This window comes from Volvox carteri (genome assembly GCF_000143455.1).
Source record: "Volvox carteri f. nagariensis unplaced genomic scaffold VOLCAscaffold_84, whole genome shotgun sequence".
In the NCBI taxonomy this organism is placed as follows: Eukaryota; Viridiplantae; Chlorophyta; class Chlorophyceae; order Chlamydomonadales; family Volvocaceae; genus Volvox; species Volvox carteri.
The window spans coordinates 125,266-145,469 of NW_003307627.1; the positions used below are offsets into that span (position 1 = coordinate 125,266).

Below are 20,204 nucleotides of genomic sequence, written 5' to 3' on the forward strand. Positions count from 1 at the left end.
AACGTTTCCTTGCAAACTTCGGCAACATCAGTAGCCCAAGTGGGGGAAGGCGGGCCGGAAGAGGTTCTGGGAGGAGAAGAAAGGAGAGGAGAGGAGAGGAAGGAAAATGGTGTGGAGAGTCGGGCGACAGGCGGTTAGGAGGAGGGCCTCGTTCAGGGGTGTCGTGTCGGGTAAAGGAAGGGGAAGACGATAGGCCCTTCAATTTTAGCCCGGGGGAGCGCAGGGGTGGAGCGCAGAGCGGTGATCGAATGAAGACAGGCTTTTGGGAGGATTCGAGGCCTGTTTGGGAGGCAGCTGGTTGAGGGGATTAGGGCTGCGGGTGGATGCGGGGGTTACGGACCTGTGCAGCACGAGTAGTTGGGGAGGACAGGAAACGGTGACACAGCCATCATCTGGTGATGGGCTGGCAGGGGAAGGGATGCGCTGCCCAGGACAGGGCGCAGCAACACAAGCCCCCCGCAAAGACCTTTGTAACGTAGCTAGCAGTTACGCATTACGCTACGTCCCCAGAGGGGTTACAAACATGGCCGCCAGGGTCGAGCGCCGGGCAGGATCTATATTCGATTTACGGAAGCAGATCCACAACAAAACGCGGATAGCCCTCAAAATGGCATAGCAGTCTACTGCAGTACAACGACGCCCCAACGTACGTCAGTACGGACACGAGCTCGAAAAGTACCTTCTCTCTCAACCACCCGCAGCTTCTGTTCCCACGCCAACCGGTTTAGTACTGTCTCCGAAACCAGCTCGCTCGTAAATGCAATACATATAGAGCAGAAAACCTTGGTTTTCCCTGCTTAAGTGGATCGCACGATATAGGAAACCTGTATGATGTATACGGTTTGGGACGCAGCTAAGTACTCCGAAGAAACCAGCCCAGCCGAAAAGTCCAGCTATTAATGTATTCAACGTTCCGCAAAAGCACAACCACCAACGTGCAGACTGTGGTGCATCGCTTGCTCAAACTGGCTAAAGTCAGCCCAGTGTTAGGACTATTCCGGCTGATTGCACGACTTTATACGTACGGCATCAAATAAGGAATTCTCAAGACTCGTGAACGAGATCATCCTGCCGAGCAGCGAACCGGCTCGCGCATACTACTACTCGGTTGCCGGACCGTTGCTAGTAGTTGTGCTCATAACGACCAGCCGTTGGTTAACCGCCAGGCGAGCCACCAGCGTCCCCGCAGCCACCTCGAACAACATCTCCCTGAAGGATGGCATTCCGCATATGCAGTATAGGTGGTTGTGGCGGTTAGAGATATTCCTGTCTGTTGGTTGACCGTTGGCGATCAGACAGGCACAGATGTGGGCAGACTAAGCCATCGTCTGAAAGGCCGCAAGGTGAGCTTTACGGCCCCAAGACCAGACACTCCGCTGCGCACGCCCCCCTCAGACAGAGACCAACCCTAAAACCACACTGCACCTGCCGCACTGGAGTTCGTACTTCGGTAACGTGTGGGTTTGTCCACCCCAGCACACACAGACAAGCACATACAGACACGGCCTACTTGGGCACCGCCCCTAGCTCCCTAAGCCGGAATCCCTGGCGCTGGTAGAAGGTCACTCCACGTGCCACGGCAGTTAGCCACACCGAGGTGTCCGGGGGAAGACCCGCCAGGCTGTGCCGTACAAGAGCGGAGCCCAGGCCCCTTCCCCTGGAGCGATCAATATGGTGGGAAGCGCCATGTGGCGGCAATGTGTGAGATTGGGGAAAGGAGATCACTTTTTCCTTTGGAGAAAGGTGGGGCGGCGGAGGAAGTGCACAACATGCAAGTCAGGATCACCCCTCATGTGTGTGCAAGCATGCGAAGCAAATCAACTTGTCGATGGCCGGACGAAGCATCGGATGTGGCCCTGCGGGTTGAGGAGCTGAAAACAATCACAGCGGGGAAATTAGCGATAAAAAACAATCCACAATGTTGTGGTGTTTGGGTGGTGGAGGTGGAGCAAATGGGTGACATGGTGGTCTATGCACCCCCTTTTCAACGCCATGGGGATATTCAGATGAAAAAATTAGGATTTAGGCGGGTTCCGTCACCTCCCGCGGGCCATACCCATTATCTCCTACCCTACCTCCCTATACCTTCCAAGCCGCAGCTCTGGCACCAGAGCCCTGACCACCTTTCACTCACTACTCACCGGTGCTCCGGAACCACCACAAGGCTCTGCAGCTTCACAGCCCTAGCCGCTCCGAAGCCATCACCATCGCTGCCTCCGTGAACACCCAAGGGAGTCGTCTGGACGATGCCAGCCACGGTTTCAGCGCCGCCACCGCTCTGGGTAGCGGCAGCAGCGGTGGCGGTGGCGAGGTTGACGCAGGCGATTGTGAAGCGACGGGCATCCAGGCCCAGGGGATTCATCCTGGCATGCAGGGACGCGTGCGTGTGTGTGCGTGGGGATCGGGCGGATCGGGTGAGTGAGAGCGGAAGGTTGGAATTAAGGCGATGGGGCATGTGGATAGGCGAGGGTGGTTGTGAGAGGGGGTAGGACGGGGGATGGAACAGGTACCTTGATAGCGAAGGTAAGGGTTCTCGTTTCAAAGGGTTCTGTAGGATGCTATGGGCCTGGCCTGGTACAGGGTGGATAGCTCATTTCATCATACACAGGGTGGTTGATGACTTTGGAAAGCACCTGCAAGGGGATATCTACCGTGTGCCGGGGACAAGGTACTATTTAGAATGGCCAGGGATGTACAATATGTTTCTTTCGATAATTCGATTCCGGTTCGAAGGCATATATCGCGCACGCTATCTATGTGTGTGCGATGTGAATGTTTAAGAGCCAAAAGAATACGCCGCTTCCAAGGAAAGGTGCGCAGTGCTAAGGCATTCACGAGGAGATGAAGTCCGTTGGCTGTTGAATCGCAAGAGGCGCAGTGTCGGTGTGGGACCTTGAGAATAGCGCATGTCTGCATATCTGTACGTGTCTGATTGGGTGTATGTAGGGTGATGCAGCGCAGCGTTCGAGGCTGCTGGAGTGTAGACACAACGACTTAAGACATGTTCGCTAGGGCGCTGCTCAGATCGTGTATCCTATTATTTTGAGTGTTTAAACCCTGCAGGATTGGAGTAAGGCCGTTGGAGGCTAGTAGGGGCGGCCGGTGATGTGCTCAGACGCGCTGCTTGGCATGGTGGCTTTAATCTAACTAAGCTGCACAAGCCCCTTTCAAAGTCCCTCGCTGCTGGAGCGGTACTGACCGTTGCCCATGGGTCGTTCCCTGTCTGCCAAGCTACCAACGCCACCACGGCCCGGAGGCGTCACATATTAAAGGCGCTTCGGCTGTCAGTTGTCGGCTAAACAGTATAGGCCGCGGCAACAGCGTCCGGGGTCGCGTAAGATGTTCACATAGGTGGGGCAACTGTCGCCGAAACGTCACTTCCTCGCACCCTGACGCACTTTTCCGCCAGCACGAGGCGCTGGATGGTAGGAAGGTCAGCCTCCGTCCCTGGCCGCAGCCAGAAGCCATCGGGGATCGCTACCATTTGACCCGCCCGCAGCTCTCGAGGTACGCGACTTTCCATCGAAGCGGCCAAGCCATTGCGAAAGAAGTTGCGTACACCAGGAGTACGCAATGAGGCACTTGGGGCAGGCTTCCCATGATTCTCTCCGATAAAGCGTGACCTTGTTGATAACTGGACTTTACTGCACATTTCACTGCAGCAAATTATGTGGTCCACACTGATGGACACGACACGTTTACGACACCAGCAAGTGGAAAACAAATTGTCGGTACGGCAATTTCCCCCGCGTTTGGTACACGCCGTAAGGTATGACTTACCGTGTAGAGTTTGGTCGGTTCGTATGGCGCGGTCTATATTGTAGCTAAATAGGAGCGTCATCAATTCTATTACTCACTGTGAAGGAAGCCGAAGTTGAGGGCTTTATTTGATCCTTGCCAATCAAAAGGTCGAACTCCATCTAGCAGCTGAGGCGTTCTATTTCCACGCGTCCAACTACTTAGGTATCCCCTTGACCAGGACCCGCTTTTGTAGTGGCTGCTTAAGGGCTGAGGTGAGTCTGGTCGCGAATCAGCGGCGCTAGTGGCGCGTCGGGGTGTGCACAGGATGGCTCTTTAGCATTATAGCGCGCTTCGCTCTCACGTACTGAACCAAAGCTTGGATAAGCTCGTGCTCGGCTGAGGGCCCGGCCAATAGTTCGAGCGACGGCTCTTGGAGACTTTGACTCAGGGGCGTCTGGAATTCGCCTTCGTTTTGCGCTTAGTGTCGCTTTCTTATTACAGCCTGCACACGCAAACGAGGCACTGCCTTGTGGCCATGGAAAAAGTGCGACAGGGCCGCGACCCTCACATACGGCGTTCACTTATTTTGCGTTGCAGCTATTGTTGAAAGCCTGGACGATGAATACGACAACTGTTGATGATGGTCTGTTTGGCGGTAGTGCTGGGGTTCTCGGCTCCTTGGGTTTCTCCTGCATGCCCAGTGGAAGCGCCTTAATTGCGGCGGGTGGAGCAATTGCACTCGGTTACACTATTTGGGAGCAAGCCAAATTTCGTTGGTACAGGATGCCCAAGAAAGGCGACGGTCTGCTCCCGGGTAAGCTTGACGTTCACGAACAGCTGTCGTTGAGTGACACTTGCAAGCGCGCCTTGGCTGAATACACGCCGAGCATTAAAGACCAGCTCTGGTTTTGTTGATGCTCTGTGCACACAGTGTGTGATGTTTTGGTCGGTTTACGGCCACGTTTCACTGCTAAACACGTTGATAAAGCTCGGTGTCCGGGTCCCAGGACTAGGGTATCCTTGCTCACAAGCTGTACCTAATTGTTGCTGCTGTCTTGTATCTTAACTCTAGTTGCGCACCTTCCCATACATCAACACCAGGTCACAGGCCTTACATCGACACCAGGTCACAGCCCGTTTCCCTTCATTTCCCCCCACCTCCACAACTCCCGGCCGTTGCCATGAATTATTTACACGTGCATCTCATTGTCCTCGTAGGTCCCGGCACTGTGACGCCCATCCTGGGCGGCATTGTGGAGATGGTTAAGGACCCTTTTGCCTTCTGGGAGCGCCAGCGTCTGTACAGCTTCCCGGGCATGTCATGGAATAGCATCTGCGGCATCTTCACAGTCTTTGTGACCGATGCCGCGCTTTCCCGTTACGTGTTCAGCCATAACTCGGAGGATTCGCTGCTGCTGTGCCTGCACCCCAATGGTGAGATGGCGATCTTGGAGGCGGGGCCGGCTGTGTGCGCTGTGGAGGGCCGCACCGGACGCACACAGTTGGCGACTAAGAGTGCGGAGGGGCCCTAGGTGTGATACTATGGAAAGGTCACCCTTTCCCGTTCCATTTGTGCTTTGTCCTGATCTGCAGCCGAGTGGATTCTGGGCAAGACCAACATCGCCTTCATGAGCGGTCCACAGCACAAGGCCCTGCGCAAGAGCTTCCTGGCTCTCTTCACTCGCAAGGCGCTTGGGCTGTACGTGCTCAAGCAGGATGCCATTATCCGACAGAACTTCGATGAGTGGATGTCGGTAAGCCTTACTTCCCGCCCACCCGCAATATGGAGGTAAAAGCGGATGGGCTATGGCCTATGCCCTAAATTGACAATCTGGGTCGGAGGTCAGAAACGGAAGCCTGGGCTTGTGGATCTGATTGAATGCAAGACAGCTCTGTGGCTGTCATTGTCGGAGACTGCGCATGGGGAGGTTTCGGAGGAAAAGGATGGGGTGGAGCTATGAGCCTCGACTGTGGCTTCTTGACTGGCCGTATTAAACCCGGCAGCCCTCCCCGCTTCGCCATTCACCAGCGCAATCTCACTCTGGTCCTCAGGATCCCTCAGGATTAGTTCATGTTCCCTTGTCCTTCCGCCTTTCGCCACTACTTCCTCCTCCTGCCTCTTCCGCCTCTGTAGATGCCTGGCCCGCTGGAGGTCCGGCCCCTAATTCGCGACCTGAACGCCTTCACCAGCCAGATGGTGTTCGTGGGGCCCTACCTGGATGACCCCCAGGTGCGGTGAGGAGCGTTGGGAGAGGAGGCGAAGAGGGGGCGAGGGAATGCAGCGCGCGAAGCTGAACTTGAGGCTCACTGCATATCCCTCTGCCACTGCCAGTCCATTGCTTTTCCCTCCTGGGTCGCTTGGACTTACGAGGTCGGCCACACGCAACGTGGTGTTTTTCAATATGGTCTTGTCTCTTGACTCCACAGGAGCGCGAGCAGTTCTCCGCGGCCTATCGCGCCATGACGGACGGCTTCCTGACCTTCCCGCTGCTGCTACCGGGCACGGGTGTGTGGAAGGGCCGTCAGGGCCGCAAGTTTGTTGTCAAGGTGGGGCGGTGGGAGGCATGCGCACACGCCGGGATGCTTACGTTACCTGACCCTGGGTCCAGTCGCGGTTTTGTTTATTGCGTGCTATCGCCATTACTTGAGCATCAATGCATGAATGTTGATTTCTCAGAAGAGTTGTGGGTTCTGGGTAATGGTGACGAGGAGTCCTCTGGGGCTGCGATTGCAACCTTTTGAGGAGGTGGGTTAAAGGGATTTGCTGCCGGAAGGGGACGGATGAGCTGCTAAGCTGGGTGCGCGTGCTGTCCGCCCTAACATTGGCACTGGTCGTCCGGTGCTCAGCAGTCCATTTGCACGGTCCCTCGCAGGTACTGACCAAGGCGGCTGCTCGCAGCAAGGTCCGCATGGCTGCCGGCCAGGAGCCTGAGTGCCTTCTGGACTTCTGGACCAAGCAGGTGGGAGTTGGTTTCTGTTTTCATCGCGTAGATCGTCCTCCACCCAGGAGGAGCCCGCCGTTACTGCACGTCGCTGCACGCCCTCCGCCACCGTCCTACCACTCACCGCGCACCCAATGGCGCTGCCGCCCTCGCAGATTCTCTCGGACATGAAGGATGCTGCGGATGCGGGCGCCGAGCCGCCCTTCTACCACGAGGACCGCAAGATTGCGGAGACGGTGATGGACTTCCTTTTCGCCTCGCAGGACGCCTCCACGGCCTCCCTGGTGTGGACCATCACCCTCATGGCCGAGCACCCGGACATCCTGGCGCGGGTGGGTGGATGGATGAACATGTAGATGAAATACGGTGAAAATAATTTTACATGCGGTGTCTATGTATATAATGACATGTACCCTTTAATTCTGGATGTCAATGATCCATGCCTTGAAACAAATTGGCGTCTGTTTCATCCCCGTCATCGTGTGCCATTCAGGTTCGTGAGGAGCAGGCCCGGCTGCGTCCCAACCTTGACGCTCCGGTGACTGGGGATGTTCTCAATGAGATGACCTTCACCCGGCAGGTGGTCAAGGAGATCTTGCGCTACCGTCCGCCGGCACCGATGGTGCCCCAGGTGCGCACGTCTCCGTGCATGTGTTTGCCGGTCGTTGCCCTTTCCAAAGCTCTTCCTGCAGCAAAGACTGCTTCCGATTCTCCAGCTTCCCCCCTCTGTGCAAATGCTGCTGCGTCACTGTTGCTGCCCTATTCAATGCAACCCTTGTCCTATGTTCACCTCCCCTTGCAGCGTGCCCAAGCGCCCTTCAAGCTGACAGAGACGTACACGGCCCCGAAGGGAACCCTCATCATCCCGTCGCTCGTCAGCGCCAGCCTGCAGGTGGGTTAGTGTTGCGATATGCAATTGGTTGTAGCCCTCAGCTCCTCGCGCATCTTTCTATCAGCCTCCACCCGCCAGTGCTGCAGCCGTAGCTGCAGTACTGCACGGTTACAGTGGACTGTGTTGCCCACGCCCAACGCACAGTCCTCCCGACAAAGGTCCTGTCCTGCTGCGTGGCCTTACCTTAGCCCTGTTCCTCCCTTCAATGTCTTGAACAGGGCTACGCGAACCCGGAGAAGTTCGATCCGGATCGCTTCGGACCCGAGCGCCAGGAGGACATCAAGTATGCGTCCAACTTTTTGGTGTTCGGCCACGGCCCGCACTATTGCGTTGGCAAGGAGGTGAGTGCGCAGCTGGTTGGGTTGAGGGTTAGCTCGGGAGTTTGAAACAGGGCAAAGTTTGGCTTATTGCTGACCTAAGCACAGCCCATCGTGCTAAGCTTGCTGTGCTTAAGTTTCCACACAACTGTTCCCAATGTCAAGTCTGCTGCCGTTGCGTTGGCTCCTGCAGTATGCCATCAACCACTTGACGGTGTTCCTGGCGCTGCTCTCCACCTCCTTGGACTTCAACCGGATCCGCTCAAACATTTCGGACGAGATTAAGTACCTGCCCACTCTGTACCCTGGGGACAGCGTCTTCGAGATGCGCTGGCGCGCCAAGAAGTGATAAGAGACCGATGTTTGCACCGTGGGTTCACATCGGTCGGTATCGAACATGAAATTGTCGGCCGGTCAGTCGATATACCCGTTCTGCAGGAGGGGGCTACCGGGCCTTGCACCACACCTTGCAACTGTGGAGCCCCGCTCGCGGATCCCTTGACTAGATGCGACCTAGAGATTATGTACCGGTCGGGGAAAGCGAACTGTATCTTCTGATTGCTGTTGTTGTTGCTCCTGTCGTGTGGTCGTTCTCATCCTCGTTCGAGGCGTTGATGTTTGTTTTTGTTGCGCGTGACGCCGTTCTGTTTTGATGGCAGAAGATGCGTTTTAGAAGAATGAACGATGAGGAGGAGTGTTTATCGCGGGTGTTCGCTGTCCATCTTGTTGCACCTCATTGGCACCGGTCAGTTGCCACCGGTCGGTCTCTAGAGTTGGCGATCTTCTTAGGGTTGGCCCCGGAACTCATACATGATGCTATTCATGTTGACACATTTCCTGTTGGCGGAACGAATTAAGCACAGTAAGGTCTGTGTGCTCTGTACCCGCGTCGGCTAATGTGTTTCCGTCGGTTAGTGTATCAGTGTGGCTGGGCCGGATGCCGGGAGGAGGGTCATGTCGCGGAAGAGGGGAGCAGTTGAAGGCTTCTGTACAGCTCTTGCGGCAGTTGTTCAATTATTGCTGCTGCATATAAGGAAGGTGTCGAGGCATGTGCGGCGAGTCGGCTAGAGGCTTATCCTTTCCTGTCGTGGCCGTGGTCGTGTTTGCGGTGGCCATGCCCATAGGCCAACCATAGTGGTGATGGTAATGGTGCTATCTTAACAGATATTTTGGCGTTTGCATCATTTGCTAGCATCCCTCGTATCGTCGTTTCATCCATTACCTCCCGCGCGAACTGCTACGTCTCACTCGTTGTGTCGCCAGGTTGTTATGGTTAAGCGCCTGAGGCCGCCCACCCCTCGCCCGCACGTGCATGTCTCCTGCCGGAGTATTGGGCCATTGGAGGGTCTGTGGCGCGCGCTGTTGTAGCAGTAGGCGCAACTGGATTGGGTCACTCTGGAGTCACGTGTCTTGGAGCCTTTCTCGGCAATCTCCCGTTGCCGGCTTGGTGATGGTACATACACGGTGAATGATTGCTTTGCCGTTGCATGGACGGAGAAAAACTATGTTCCAGGTCAGGTCATGGAAGCCGTGCCTTGAATTTTGGGGTAGGGGAAGCGAGGGAAAAGAGCCGTGAGGAGGATTCGGTGACTTGATGGACCGATCGTGTTCTTTATTTATATCTTTTTTCAGTCGCCCTGTCAGTGCCTCGTCTTGCATTTGGCTTTTGTAGTGTTGTGGCTCCGAGGGTGTCATGGCCACACAGGCGACAATGCCCAACATTTTTATTGACACATACACCCCTCTCATTTGCATCGCGTTGCGGGTGTAGTACGGCAGTAGGGCTTTCCACATTGAACAATCACGCAATCAGCACAACGAGAAGGATTTGAGCACTGGTTGGGAAGGAACGCGCGCAACAAGCAAAAGGGGCTTGATCTGGATAGGTGCTGTTGACAAGATGCGGACTACTACAGAGGGCTACGGTATGGTTGGATGGGTTTTGCTTGTACCGCTTAGGGATCGGAGTGTGGGAAGAGGTAGGTACAACTACGGATTGTTACTGCGCCGCAGGCCTCGCGCTCGCAGCGGGCGTTTCATAATTTTGCCTGGATTGGTGTACGGTTGTACGTGCTTGACTTGTTGGTTGGTAGTCACGTACCAGTACAAAGCGTATTTGTTGGCTTCACCTTAAATCGTCACACATACGATTGTGTATATCCTGTTCATTTAGAGTGAAATCGCATTGCTTATTAAATACCATCGTCTGTAAGCCGCGACAATGCGTATCCAGCGTCTTGCGTATCCAGCAAGTCTGTTTCCGGGAGAGCGAAACGTAGGCATTCACGTTACTACGGCAGGGTTAAAGAGGAAGGAAACGGCGTAGTTTACCCTACTTACCTTCTTAAACACCGTGCTGCATTGTGCGAAATGTAGCTATTGTCTCCTATTCCTTCGCTCTTTCATTGTTACCACGCGTTGATTATTCATGTCGACGCTTCTTTACAAATAGCTCCAAACCCTCTGAGACTTCTCCCACTCAGTGACAAGTGTAAGTCTGTACATAAACATACATCTTTAAATCGTTTATATCAATTAGCTTCCCATCAACCAGCTATCCACTCAACCCTATCTAGCACGTTTCCTCCGATCGCTAGCTGCAATTCTCTCATCTGCCGTGTCATCCCCACCACAGCCGTTCCATCTTTTCCTTCTCCTCGCAGGCTACCGCCTCTCAGATGGGGCGTACGCAATCTCCGGTTCCCTACATATGCACATGCACAGACTTCTCCCCTCCCTCCCATCCGATCTCTCCCTCCCTCTCGTCCTCATTTCCCTCGCTTCCCATAGTCCCTCAGGTGAGCTGCTGCGCCGCGCTCTCCACCACGTAGGTGATGGCCCCCACCGGGATACCCTATCGCGCAGAGACGGGAAGGAGAGCGGGAATCTGGTCTAGTTTTCAATTAAAGCTTCCAGGAAATGCACATGCACACGTATGTGACCCCAGTTCGGAGTGAATAAAGTGGGAAAGCGGGCAAAGCCAGAAGGAACTGCACGTCACGGGACTCGGCAAAGCCCAAACCCTAAGACGCCCGGTGACTCAGGCGCGACACGGAGTGACAGAGGGGCGAGAGATGGATCTAATACTACAGTGGGCGGGAGGTGGGAGGAAGGGATTACGGGTAGGGAGTGCGCGCGGAAGAGGCGTGGTAGTCACACCCTTGCAGGCGAGATGACAGTCCCTAACGGACATGAGGACGTACGGATGCAGTTGAATGTACGGATGCAGTTGCATGTACGGATGCAGTTGCATGTACGGATGCAGTTGCATGTACGGATGCAGTTGCATGTACACTTGAGGAATGATAGGGGGAGGTGGAGGAAGGGTCCCCACCTTCACGGCAGTTATACCCAGCTGGCTGGCGCCCTGCTTGATTAATCCAGCCAGGTACGGAAAGCCCTGCAGTACGCGACCGGCGAGCAACGGCGTGTGAGGCGAAACGGAGGAGGTTAGTCGTCCTCTTCACCAGCGAGAGACCTCCGAATTCCTGGTATGGACACCCTCGGGGCATGAGCAGAGAACTGTTCAGACAGGCGCGACACACGTACATACATACATACACACGTACGCACGTTCACGGAACCGGAACCTTTCACCTCAACAAGATGGAACTCTCTCATTGCCGCCCTCTTGTTGGACGTCGACGTCGAGGACACCAGCTGCTGTGTACACACTTGCGTCACTACACGCGATCCACCACAACCCACCATGACGACGAAGAGCCCTTCACCTGACGACGTTATCTTCCCCAGCTCCCCCCCCCCCGGCGACCCCACTCTCTCTGCTCCGTGTGGTGTGTGTGTGTGTCTCCATGTTTCCGTCATGTCAAAGAACCAAACCACCCAACCCCCCACGCGCACTCGCCCCCAATCTAAGTCCCCATCAGCATCCCCTTAGCAGAACAGGACAGGGCAGGGCAGGGCAGGCTACCTACCAGCGCCTTGAGCAGCACCGCCAGACCGATCTTCAAGAAGAGGGAGTCCTTCCAGTCCTTGTGGTGGCCCACCAGGCCCCGACAGCAGTGCAGGAACTATCCGGGGAACGGGCGGGCGGGCGGGAGGGAGGGAGGTAGAAGGGGAGGGAAAGGGAGGGAGGGGGACCGGCGTAGCCAGCGCAGTGTGTGCGGCAAATGATGGTTGGAAGGACAGACAGCAGGGCCGGGATAAACCAGATCGCGAAAAGTATGATTAGGGGGAGGGGTGGAATGGATAAGTGGTGTGATCTGGGGGAAATGCGGAGCGGGGAGGGGTGGACGGCTGGGGAGCTGCAGGGATATTGCAGGAGGCAGCAGAAAGGTAATCCGTTCCTGCAGCCACTACATTAATGAAATGCTGCTGGCCCTCACAGGCTCCCATCACTGTACGGATATCGTATTGCGTGTATACGCCAGCCTGTGAGATCGGACGGAACAATAGTACCTCATGAAACTCGAAGCGTCGGTTGGCATTCGTGTCGTACTTATCGATTAGTTGGTTGACCTGTACACCATAACATACCAAGTGCGATTGGCCCAGGGTTAGTCCGGCGTATTCAAATTCCACTCATGCACCAGCAATTCGGACGGACTATTAGGCGTGTGGGTTCCAGAGTAGGCGGTGGTTGTGATCTAGATTACTTGTCCGGGCGTCCAATCCCACCACCCACTTCAACGAGGGGGAATAAAGGCCCCAATAAACAGCACCCAACGCAGACCTTTCACGACTTCAAGAAAGACTTATCTTCAGCTATTGAGGCAGCGCACCTCTTCGATAGAAGGAACTCGTACATGGTACGGCAACTTGCGGTTAATCAAATCATACAATTTCAGAAGGCCAATGTAAATTTCCTTGTTGTCAAGACTGCAGGTATAGGTTGGGTTACAAAGCAAAGACGGTGAGCAGAGGCTACTAGTGCATGCACGGTCATGAGGCGGAAAATTTGACGGCGCATATAACCGGTAGCCATTGTTACTACATGAAACTACAGAAGGAGATTGTGTTGCATAATCATGGCATCATCTCGTTTTCCTCAGTCCAGCCGGGCGCGAGCGCGCCACTCGATGATGGACGATGGGCTTTCGACGACAGGCGAGTCACAGTCTCAAGTGTAATCGACAGCACCATAGACGGTATCTATGACGAAGTCAATATGCAGAACAAGGACTGCAGCTGGAGGGAAGGGCTTATTAACAAAAGCTCCGACAGCAACACTCACGCGCCATCGCGGTCGACGTCGCACTCATTGAACGCCCTCCGGCATTGCTTCTCAAACCATTTGCTTTCCACGATGTTAATTCCCAGCCTTGGAGGGAGGCCAGGGATGCTAATGTCCTTGCCGAAAATTCTAACCATGGCGCCACTCTATATACGAGTTAAAGTTATGGGTTTCTATTTTCAGTACGAAGGTACTAAGTAAATGCTTAAAGAACATTATCATTGAGGTTCGTCTCTTGGGTGTAGGAAATGGATGTTGTACAGCAGATTACGGAAGAACAAAACCCTTCGCCAATTTTTGTGATGTCATGCAAGTCAATGACCAGCCTGGTCCTGCGAAAGCCATTTTCAAGATGTTTCGTCTGCGCTGTGAGAGAACAGCATCTTTAATCATGCGTCGTTTTGATCACGCGTGTCTTTGGTATCTACCCGCAATTGCTTCTTGGATTGTTATAACCACGTCGACAACGTGAATAGCAACGAACTAGCAACATGAGCACCAGGAAATAGTGGAGGAAAAGGAGGAAGGCAAGGAGGGGGGCACCAAAAAAAACGTCAAGAAGACGTGATGCGTGGGGACGCCGATGATGATGGTTGTCATAAAAGTGGTATGTGTGTATATGTGTATGCGTGTATGTGTCTGCGACTGTGTGTGTGATGCGGACGGCGAGCGAAGAAGAATACACCAGGGATGCAATGGGTCCTTTTAGGTGCTATCATTCCGCGCCCACGAACGCGCCGGTCAAGGCGTCGGCCCAGCGCCCAGAGGCGAATGCAACATCACACAGCTCCCGCAATCAGATTAGCTCCCCGATGAACCTAACATGCAATCCAGACTCCATCACTGCAGCCAGTCAGCCGCAGTCAGGCGAGCGCTGTCCATACCATTTTTCGAGCACCCGCGATGGCTTTGTCGATCCTACCGAGTCCTACTCAACAACTGGACTGTAATGCCAGGTGCGCGACATGTGAGCGATTTTTAGCATAAAAAGCTGTTATTCTGCATCATCCTGTATTATTCTGTATTCAAATCAATTCAATTCAAAATGTCATCATTTATGTTATCGCCATAGCAGCAAAGTCAGAAAGGTCGGCCAGGCGTACGGCTAAAGATCCGCGGAGTCCGGCCGGACTTTGTCAATAGCAGTGGCCGAAGTGCAAGCTGCAACAATTTGTAACAGAGGGATAGAATTTTTGAATAATACCTTGATTATTAGCTACATCGCGTCTTGGTCGTGGTTATACAGACGACCTGTGGATCCTGCTCTCATCCCTGGTAATCAGCGGTAACATCAAAATAAAACATAACTTCGGTGTTCCGGCTTAAGTTGGTGTGATTCGACGGTGAGTGGAAAGTCCGTTTGATCTCGCCACATGTAGGCTGTGGCTTGCTGAATCATCCGCTCTCTCCACAGCTAAGTTGTTGAGTCAGATGATTGTTGCACGTGAAAAATATGCAGTGAAGGCGGCAGAATCGGCAGCGGCGACATCAAAGGTGGTCACAGTAGAGGCAGAGACAGCAGTAGTGTAGCGGCGGCGGCAATGGCGATGGCGCCAGGGTTCTTGGGTTGGGTGAAGGGTTCACCTGGCAAGAGGCTTACAAGCCCAGGGACTGCGGAGTCGGTGGTGATGCTATTTTCCCTAGGCAGTGTTAATGCACGCAGCGTGCCTTGTGCAGTAGTGTCGTGCTGTAGTGTCATGCCTTGCGCTTTACAACAGGCGATTTTCCCAACCCGGGTGGATATCCTCACCGCGATGCACTGCTAATATTGTGCAGGTGAAAATGCCCATGTCAGCCAGGGTGACGTCAAAGCCAGGGTGACGTCATAGCACAACTCCGCGCCTGAAATGATGCCCTTATCGAAGAGGTCCGGGCGTTAAGGGCACTGGTGTTCTTCGCGAATCAAGGGCACGACATGCGCAGGTTTCTGACCCCTGGCCGCACCCCCGGCACTAGCCAGGTTCCTCTCGGAAGTCTGGGAGACCCGGCACCCAGCTCGAAGGTGCTTCGTGCTCAAGCGGGCGAGGGAGGACGATGATGGCCCACCACGGCACTAAAACCGATCTACCGTCCATGGACCCCCCGGTTTTTATGGACACCCCCGTACTTGTGTGCGGGACTTGTAAGTTGTAACTTGCTAGATTCGCGCAGCATCGATGCTGCGCATCGGTATCCAGGTAGGGATGCAGTCATGTAGGGTTAGGGGGGAAATGTAGGTTGCATTTGTGTGTGGTGAGAAAAGGGAGATTTGCAGGATCATTTTCTGCTGGTAAGATGTGGGTATGGACTAGGGAACAGCAGGTCGTTGGTTTCGGTTGGTTTTTAGTTATGTATGTTCAATAAAAGGGTTCCAGCTGATTGGAGCGGCCTTTCAGAGGTGTGCATTGCAGGAGGGAGTACAGCTTCCGGAGGGACTGGTGCTGCATGTACTGCAGTGGCGCGGCAGGAATTGGATAGGATCATAGGGGATGTGGTGCGCAGTACTGGTGGTATTCACATCGCAGGACACCATCTGTGTGCTAATTAAGTGCTTTGGTCTGGTTTGTAACTCGCTGTATGTGTAAAACCTAAGACATCATAGTGCTGTATTTGTCGGTCTGCTTGTTCAGCGTTGCCTTGGCCTCGGACTGGACAAGGCTGCAGCCCCACGGCTGTCATGGTGTGGAACTTGTAACTTGTAACGGGCACGATGTTTGCGCACTGCTCGCCTGCTTTCCTCCACAGTTTTGACTCCCAGAGACTCCGAGGACTCCCCTTCCTCTGAGGACTCAGAGGCCCGTCCGGATCCTCCCCCCCCTGTCGCTAAAATGTCGTGACACCCCCCCCCCCCCGGGGCACTGAGGTCTCCATCACACCGAGCACCACCACGCAAACACTAATGCAGACGCTAACGCTGTGATGCAGAACAAACATTAGCTATGCTTGCTTCTTGGATTGTTATAACCACGTCGACGGCGTGAATAGCAACGAACTAGCAGCATGAGGAGCAGCAGCACAGGAGGAGGAGGAAGGCAAGGAGGGGGCCACCATGTCAGGAGGAAGAGGAAGGCAAGGAGGGGGCCACCATGTCAGGAGGAAGAGGAAGGCAAGGAGGGGGCCACCATGTCAGGAGGAAGAGGAAGGCAAGGAGGGGGCCACCATGTCAGGCCGATTCGGCGAAGCGGGTTGGCGAAGCGACTCGAGGATCCATCTCTTTTTGAAAGTGTGTCGAAAGCGTCGAAATGGGCTCTGGAGCGAGCCACACATGTCTGTCATATGACCATGTGGTGTATCTGCCCTGCCCTGCATTCTCAATCCATTCATGCCTTTCATTTCATCTTTACCAGCCTTTCATTTCCTCTTCAGCTCCTGTCTCGTGATGAATTATTGCTAATAGTTGGGCTGAGACTCCAGACCTGCTGAGCCGATTTTTGAGGGATACCATATTTGTCCTCTCCTCATCAATATTAGCAGAAATCACTGTGCAAGCTGCAACTGTCGTTCCATGCATGCACGGCGTTTCATACGGCGTTTCATACGGCGTCGTACGGCAAAACCTGCGTGCCTCTAAATAATCCCCTAAGGATACGATATGCAGGACAGAGGCGGCGACAACAGAAAACACACCGGATGGTCGCACCCAGAGCAATCTCCCCCCTCTCTCCCCCCCAACACAACACAACACACGTGCAAGTGAACCCCAGCGGCCCCCCCCCCAAAAAGGCAATTTGCACCGAAGCTTCGAATTGTTCTCATGAGTCGGCATGGCATATGGATCGGCCCCCCCACCCCCGAGGAAAAAGTAGTAGTTCCCTCAGTGTAGTGAGCTCAGAAAACTTTAAGCTCAAGTTAGTTTATGAGGCTCTGAGAAGGGTTGGCCCAGAGGAAACAAAGAGTGGAACAGACGAACCACACGCCAGTTAGCGGCGTGCACAATCCCCCTCCTCCTCCCTCCGCCTTCGACCTCGTGCTCCTTCCAGCCCCCCCCCCTTCCATTCTTCCGGTCGCACCTCCGAGGCCAACTCCCGTCACAGCATCTCATGAAGGACGCGGGGAGCAACTTAGTGCAGAAAAAAACCGAGACCCAGTTCGAACACAAAAAGAATTCACCCACCAGTAACAATCGCAAAAAAAGGGAAACAAGCTTCGAAAGCTTCAATAATCTCTTCACCACCTCTTCACCACCTCTTCACCACTGTATGGTATAAACAGACAAGGTAAATGCTCTCTTGGCATTTATTCCCCAAAAAATAGCTAAGTGCTGAACAACTCTGCCGCAGCCGCATTAGTGTACAGTCAACAAACAACGGCCCTCACACCAACCAACAACCACCAGAACCGTCATGTGGAGGTCCCGTGTACTGGTACGGCAAGTCTCCACAGCCATCAAAAGTGCCCACATCATCACATCCCAGCCGTACGTTCCCAACCCCAACCCATCCCAACCCCATGTCGGGGTTTTTGGCCCCTCCACGCCGGGTGTCCAAAACACACACACATACACGCACACACGCACGCATGCCACACCGTCCAGGCCGAGTTGTGCATAAATCCCTTCAAAATGCACAGGCGGCGGCGGCGGCGGAGAGGGAGGAAGAAAAGGACACAGCAAAAGGCAAAATCTTAAAAATAGTCCCCCTTCCCCCCTTCCCCACGTCACAGAAAACCCACTTGAACCGAACCTTTTCCTCCCAGTCCCCCGCGAACACAGGACCGCGTCTCGCGTGGACTCACGTACACATTCACACATGCATACATACATATATACAAAAACACGTGTGTGGGGGAAAACCGCGCGCCCCGACCCCCAACCGTCGCCTTCAGGTTCTTTATTGCCGTACGTGGGCTTCCCTTGCCCCTTAGTGCATATTTCGCGACCTCGCTGCCGCCGCAAATGCCGTACGACCCGAGAGGGGGCCCAGCGCGGATTACGGCCGACCAACCGACCAACCAACCAACCAACTAACCGCTGCATGCAAGCGGCCACAACGCCACATCTTCTTTGCCACGTCCCGTACGGCCCCCCCCCCCGGATGAAAGCCCCTCCGGTACTCAGGCGGTACATGCTCGTACACACGCCGTACACAGTGGAAGCCGTCAGACAGTCCGGGGGTTGTTTGTGGCGGCTGCAGCGGCGTCAGCAGCACGTTCTCTCTCACGCCGCTGCGAGTGCCGCGGCTCCCCGGCTGTGTGGCGGCACAATCTGGGAATGCTTGACAATCAAATCGGGGTGGGCTCGCGACCTGAGCTTTGCGACGGCCGCATCCGTGACCCTGGTGTTGCTGACCGAGAGGTATCTGAGCCAGGGCAGTGCGGCCACGTCCCGCAGGCAGGCGGAGGTAATGTTGGTGTGGTTGAGGGAGAGCTCCTGGGGGGGGTGGAGGGGAGGGGAGGGTTCGGGGGGGAGAGGGCGCAGGGGTGGAAGGGGGGGGAAAGACGAACCACACACGATTGAAGCTGCTGCCAGGGCAAGAGAGTAGCAAACGTGAAAACTGACCGAAAGGCGTCCGTGGCGACTGTGACGACTGTGACCTCGGGATGACGAAGTGACGTAGATGTCGGAAATCCTACCTACCTAAGCCGCCAGAAATTAAAAAGCTGAATAGTATAGCCAATCCGTAAAGAAGTAGGTGTAGAAAAGTAGTAGTGAAGGCGGCGAGTAAAATAGTGCTGTCGTAAAGGTGGCCTAAAGTTGCTGGCCTGGAGAAAAAGGCTGATTTGCTGATACTGAAAGGCTGTCGGTATGCAAGTGCTCCTTCCAACCCCCAAAAAAAACTAAAACGCGCGACCGACCCGACCGACCCGACTATTCTATTCCGGCTAGCCTACCGACGCCAACGCGATATACCAAAGAAGCTCGAACCACCCTTTGGACTCACCTGGCCAGGCCGCAGAAGTAGTGGCAAAAGGCACATGCAAAAACAAAAGGGTAGCAAAGAGGTGAGCCGGGTGCGATAAAGGACAAGGAGACATGCGAATGCTGCTGAGGAAAAAAATAGTAGCTGGCTGGCTGATTTGAAATTTTGACTGAGAAGGGAAAATAAAGGAAATGGAAGCGCTTAAGAAAGGAAAAACAAGCGAAGTGGAAGGGGGGGGGAGGGGGAGACGAACCGCGAACGAGTGAAGCGACAGGGGGCAGGGAGGGCGATATGGGGGGGTTACGACGAACCACTGGCGGATGGAGCAGATAGGGGGGTCGGGGAGGGTTGGGGAAAAGCCGCGGGCGGTACACACCGCGTGCGGTGCATGACAGCTTCTTGAATGGGAATCGGGAAAGCTCCGAATAAAAGGTAGGTACGGGATCTACCCCGTCTCCGCCACACATGAGCACACACGCGGCGAAACACACACGGCATCAGATTCCGTTTTCCATTTCCCGCTCTCCCGCCCTCATCCCCCCGCCACCGCCCCCACCGCACCTGCAGGTCACTCAGGCTGGCCGCCAGGCTCTGCGCCCCGGCATCCCCCAGTCGCGCGTTCTGAGACAGGTTGAGGCATGTGAGACTTGTCAGACGAGCCAGGTGTACGGCACCCGCGTCTGCGCGAGCCGGGGGAGGGGGAGGGGGAGGGTGTGTGGCGGGGAGGTCGGTGCCATGATGTATTGTGTGTATAAGTGATGTACGGCAGTGGGAATGAGAGGGGGTGCATCTTAGATCGGTAGGTAGGTGGGCGGCCGCCGAGTGGCGACCTGGAGTAGGAGGCCGAGGGGGGGCGAGGGGGAGGGGGAGAAGTTGGGGGAGAGAGGTTCAGCAATCAGTGACCCACTCCGTGCCATTAAACACACGCACACACGCACACACCCGCCAGTACCTTACCCCTCTCCGCCCCCCAACACACACACACACACACAGGCTCAGTCGGCAATGAAGTCAGTCGTCCCTCCCCCCTCACCCTCGCCCTCCCAGCCACCTCCCCTCCCCTTCCCCTCACCCGTCAGCAGCCCCCCGCAGCACTCCAAGCTCCGCAGGTTTCCCCCCAGGTGGCCGCTGCCCCCCAGCAGCCGGGCGCCCGCGTCCGTGATGCGGCAGCTGAAGAGGTCCAACCCCGTCAGGGCGGATAGACCCGTCACGTGGCGGAGGCACGCATCGGTCAGGGTGCCTGCAGGGCGAGGAGAGGGGGTGAGGAGGGGGAGGGGGTGA

At 55.1% G+C, this 20,204-nt stretch overlaps 4 protein-coding genes across 4 annotated transcripts in view; 2 read left to right on the plus strand and 2 right to left on the minus strand.

Annotated features, from left to right (window-relative positions):
• Positions 1-4,922: 4,922 nt before the first annotated feature.
• On the plus strand, positions 4,923-8,241 carry VOLCADRAFT_68965 (cytochrome P450, C-22 desaturase; the record flags this gene model as incomplete). The annotated part of the gene is made up of 10 exons (XM_002957981.1): positions 4,923-5,175; positions 5,335-5,495; positions 5,876-5,971; positions 6,172-6,288; positions 6,615-6,701; positions 6,857-7,015; positions 7,177-7,314; positions 7,486-7,575; positions 7,794-7,916; positions 8,086-8,241. 10 exons carry the CDS (start codon positions 4,923-4,925, stop codon positions 8,239-8,241), a joined length of 1,380 nt encoding a protein of 459 aa, XP_002958027.1.
• A 1,155-nt stretch (positions 8,242-9,396) lies between these two features.
• Positions 9,397-10,788, plus strand: VOLCADRAFT_99231 (uncharacterized protein; the record flags this gene model as incomplete). Its single annotated transcript, XM_002957982.1, has 4 exons — positions 9,397-9,405; positions 9,664-9,871; positions 10,556-10,690; positions 10,724-10,788. 4 exons carry the CDS (start codon positions 9,397-9,399, stop codon positions 10,786-10,788), a joined length of 417 nt encoding a protein of 138 aa, XP_002958028.1.
• A 220-nt stretch (positions 10,789-11,008) lies between these two features.
• On the minus strand, positions 11,009-13,223 carry VOLCADRAFT_99232 (uncharacterized protein; the record flags this gene model as incomplete). Its single annotated transcript, XM_002958010.1, has 5 exons — positions 11,009-11,074; positions 11,227-11,292; positions 11,828-11,923; positions 12,635-12,731; positions 13,087-13,223. 5 exons carry the CDS (start codon positions 13,221-13,223, stop codon positions 11,009-11,011), a joined length of 462 nt encoding a protein of 153 aa, XP_002958056.1.
• A 4,997-nt stretch (positions 13,224-18,220) lies between these two features.
• VOLCADRAFT_99233 (uncharacterized protein) overlaps positions 18,221-20,204 on the minus strand; it is a gene marked incomplete at both ends in the record, with an annotated part of 8,611 nt that continues 6,627 nt past the window's right edge. Inside the window, 3 exons of the mRNA XM_002958011.1 lie at positions 18,221-18,433; positions 19,485-19,603; positions 19,996-20,163. Of these exons, the coding sequence (XP_002958057.1) occupies positions 18,221-18,433; positions 19,485-19,603; positions 19,996-20,163 (500 nt within the window). The remainder of the gene's footprint in view (positions 18,434-19,484; positions 19,604-19,995; positions 20,164-20,204) is intronic.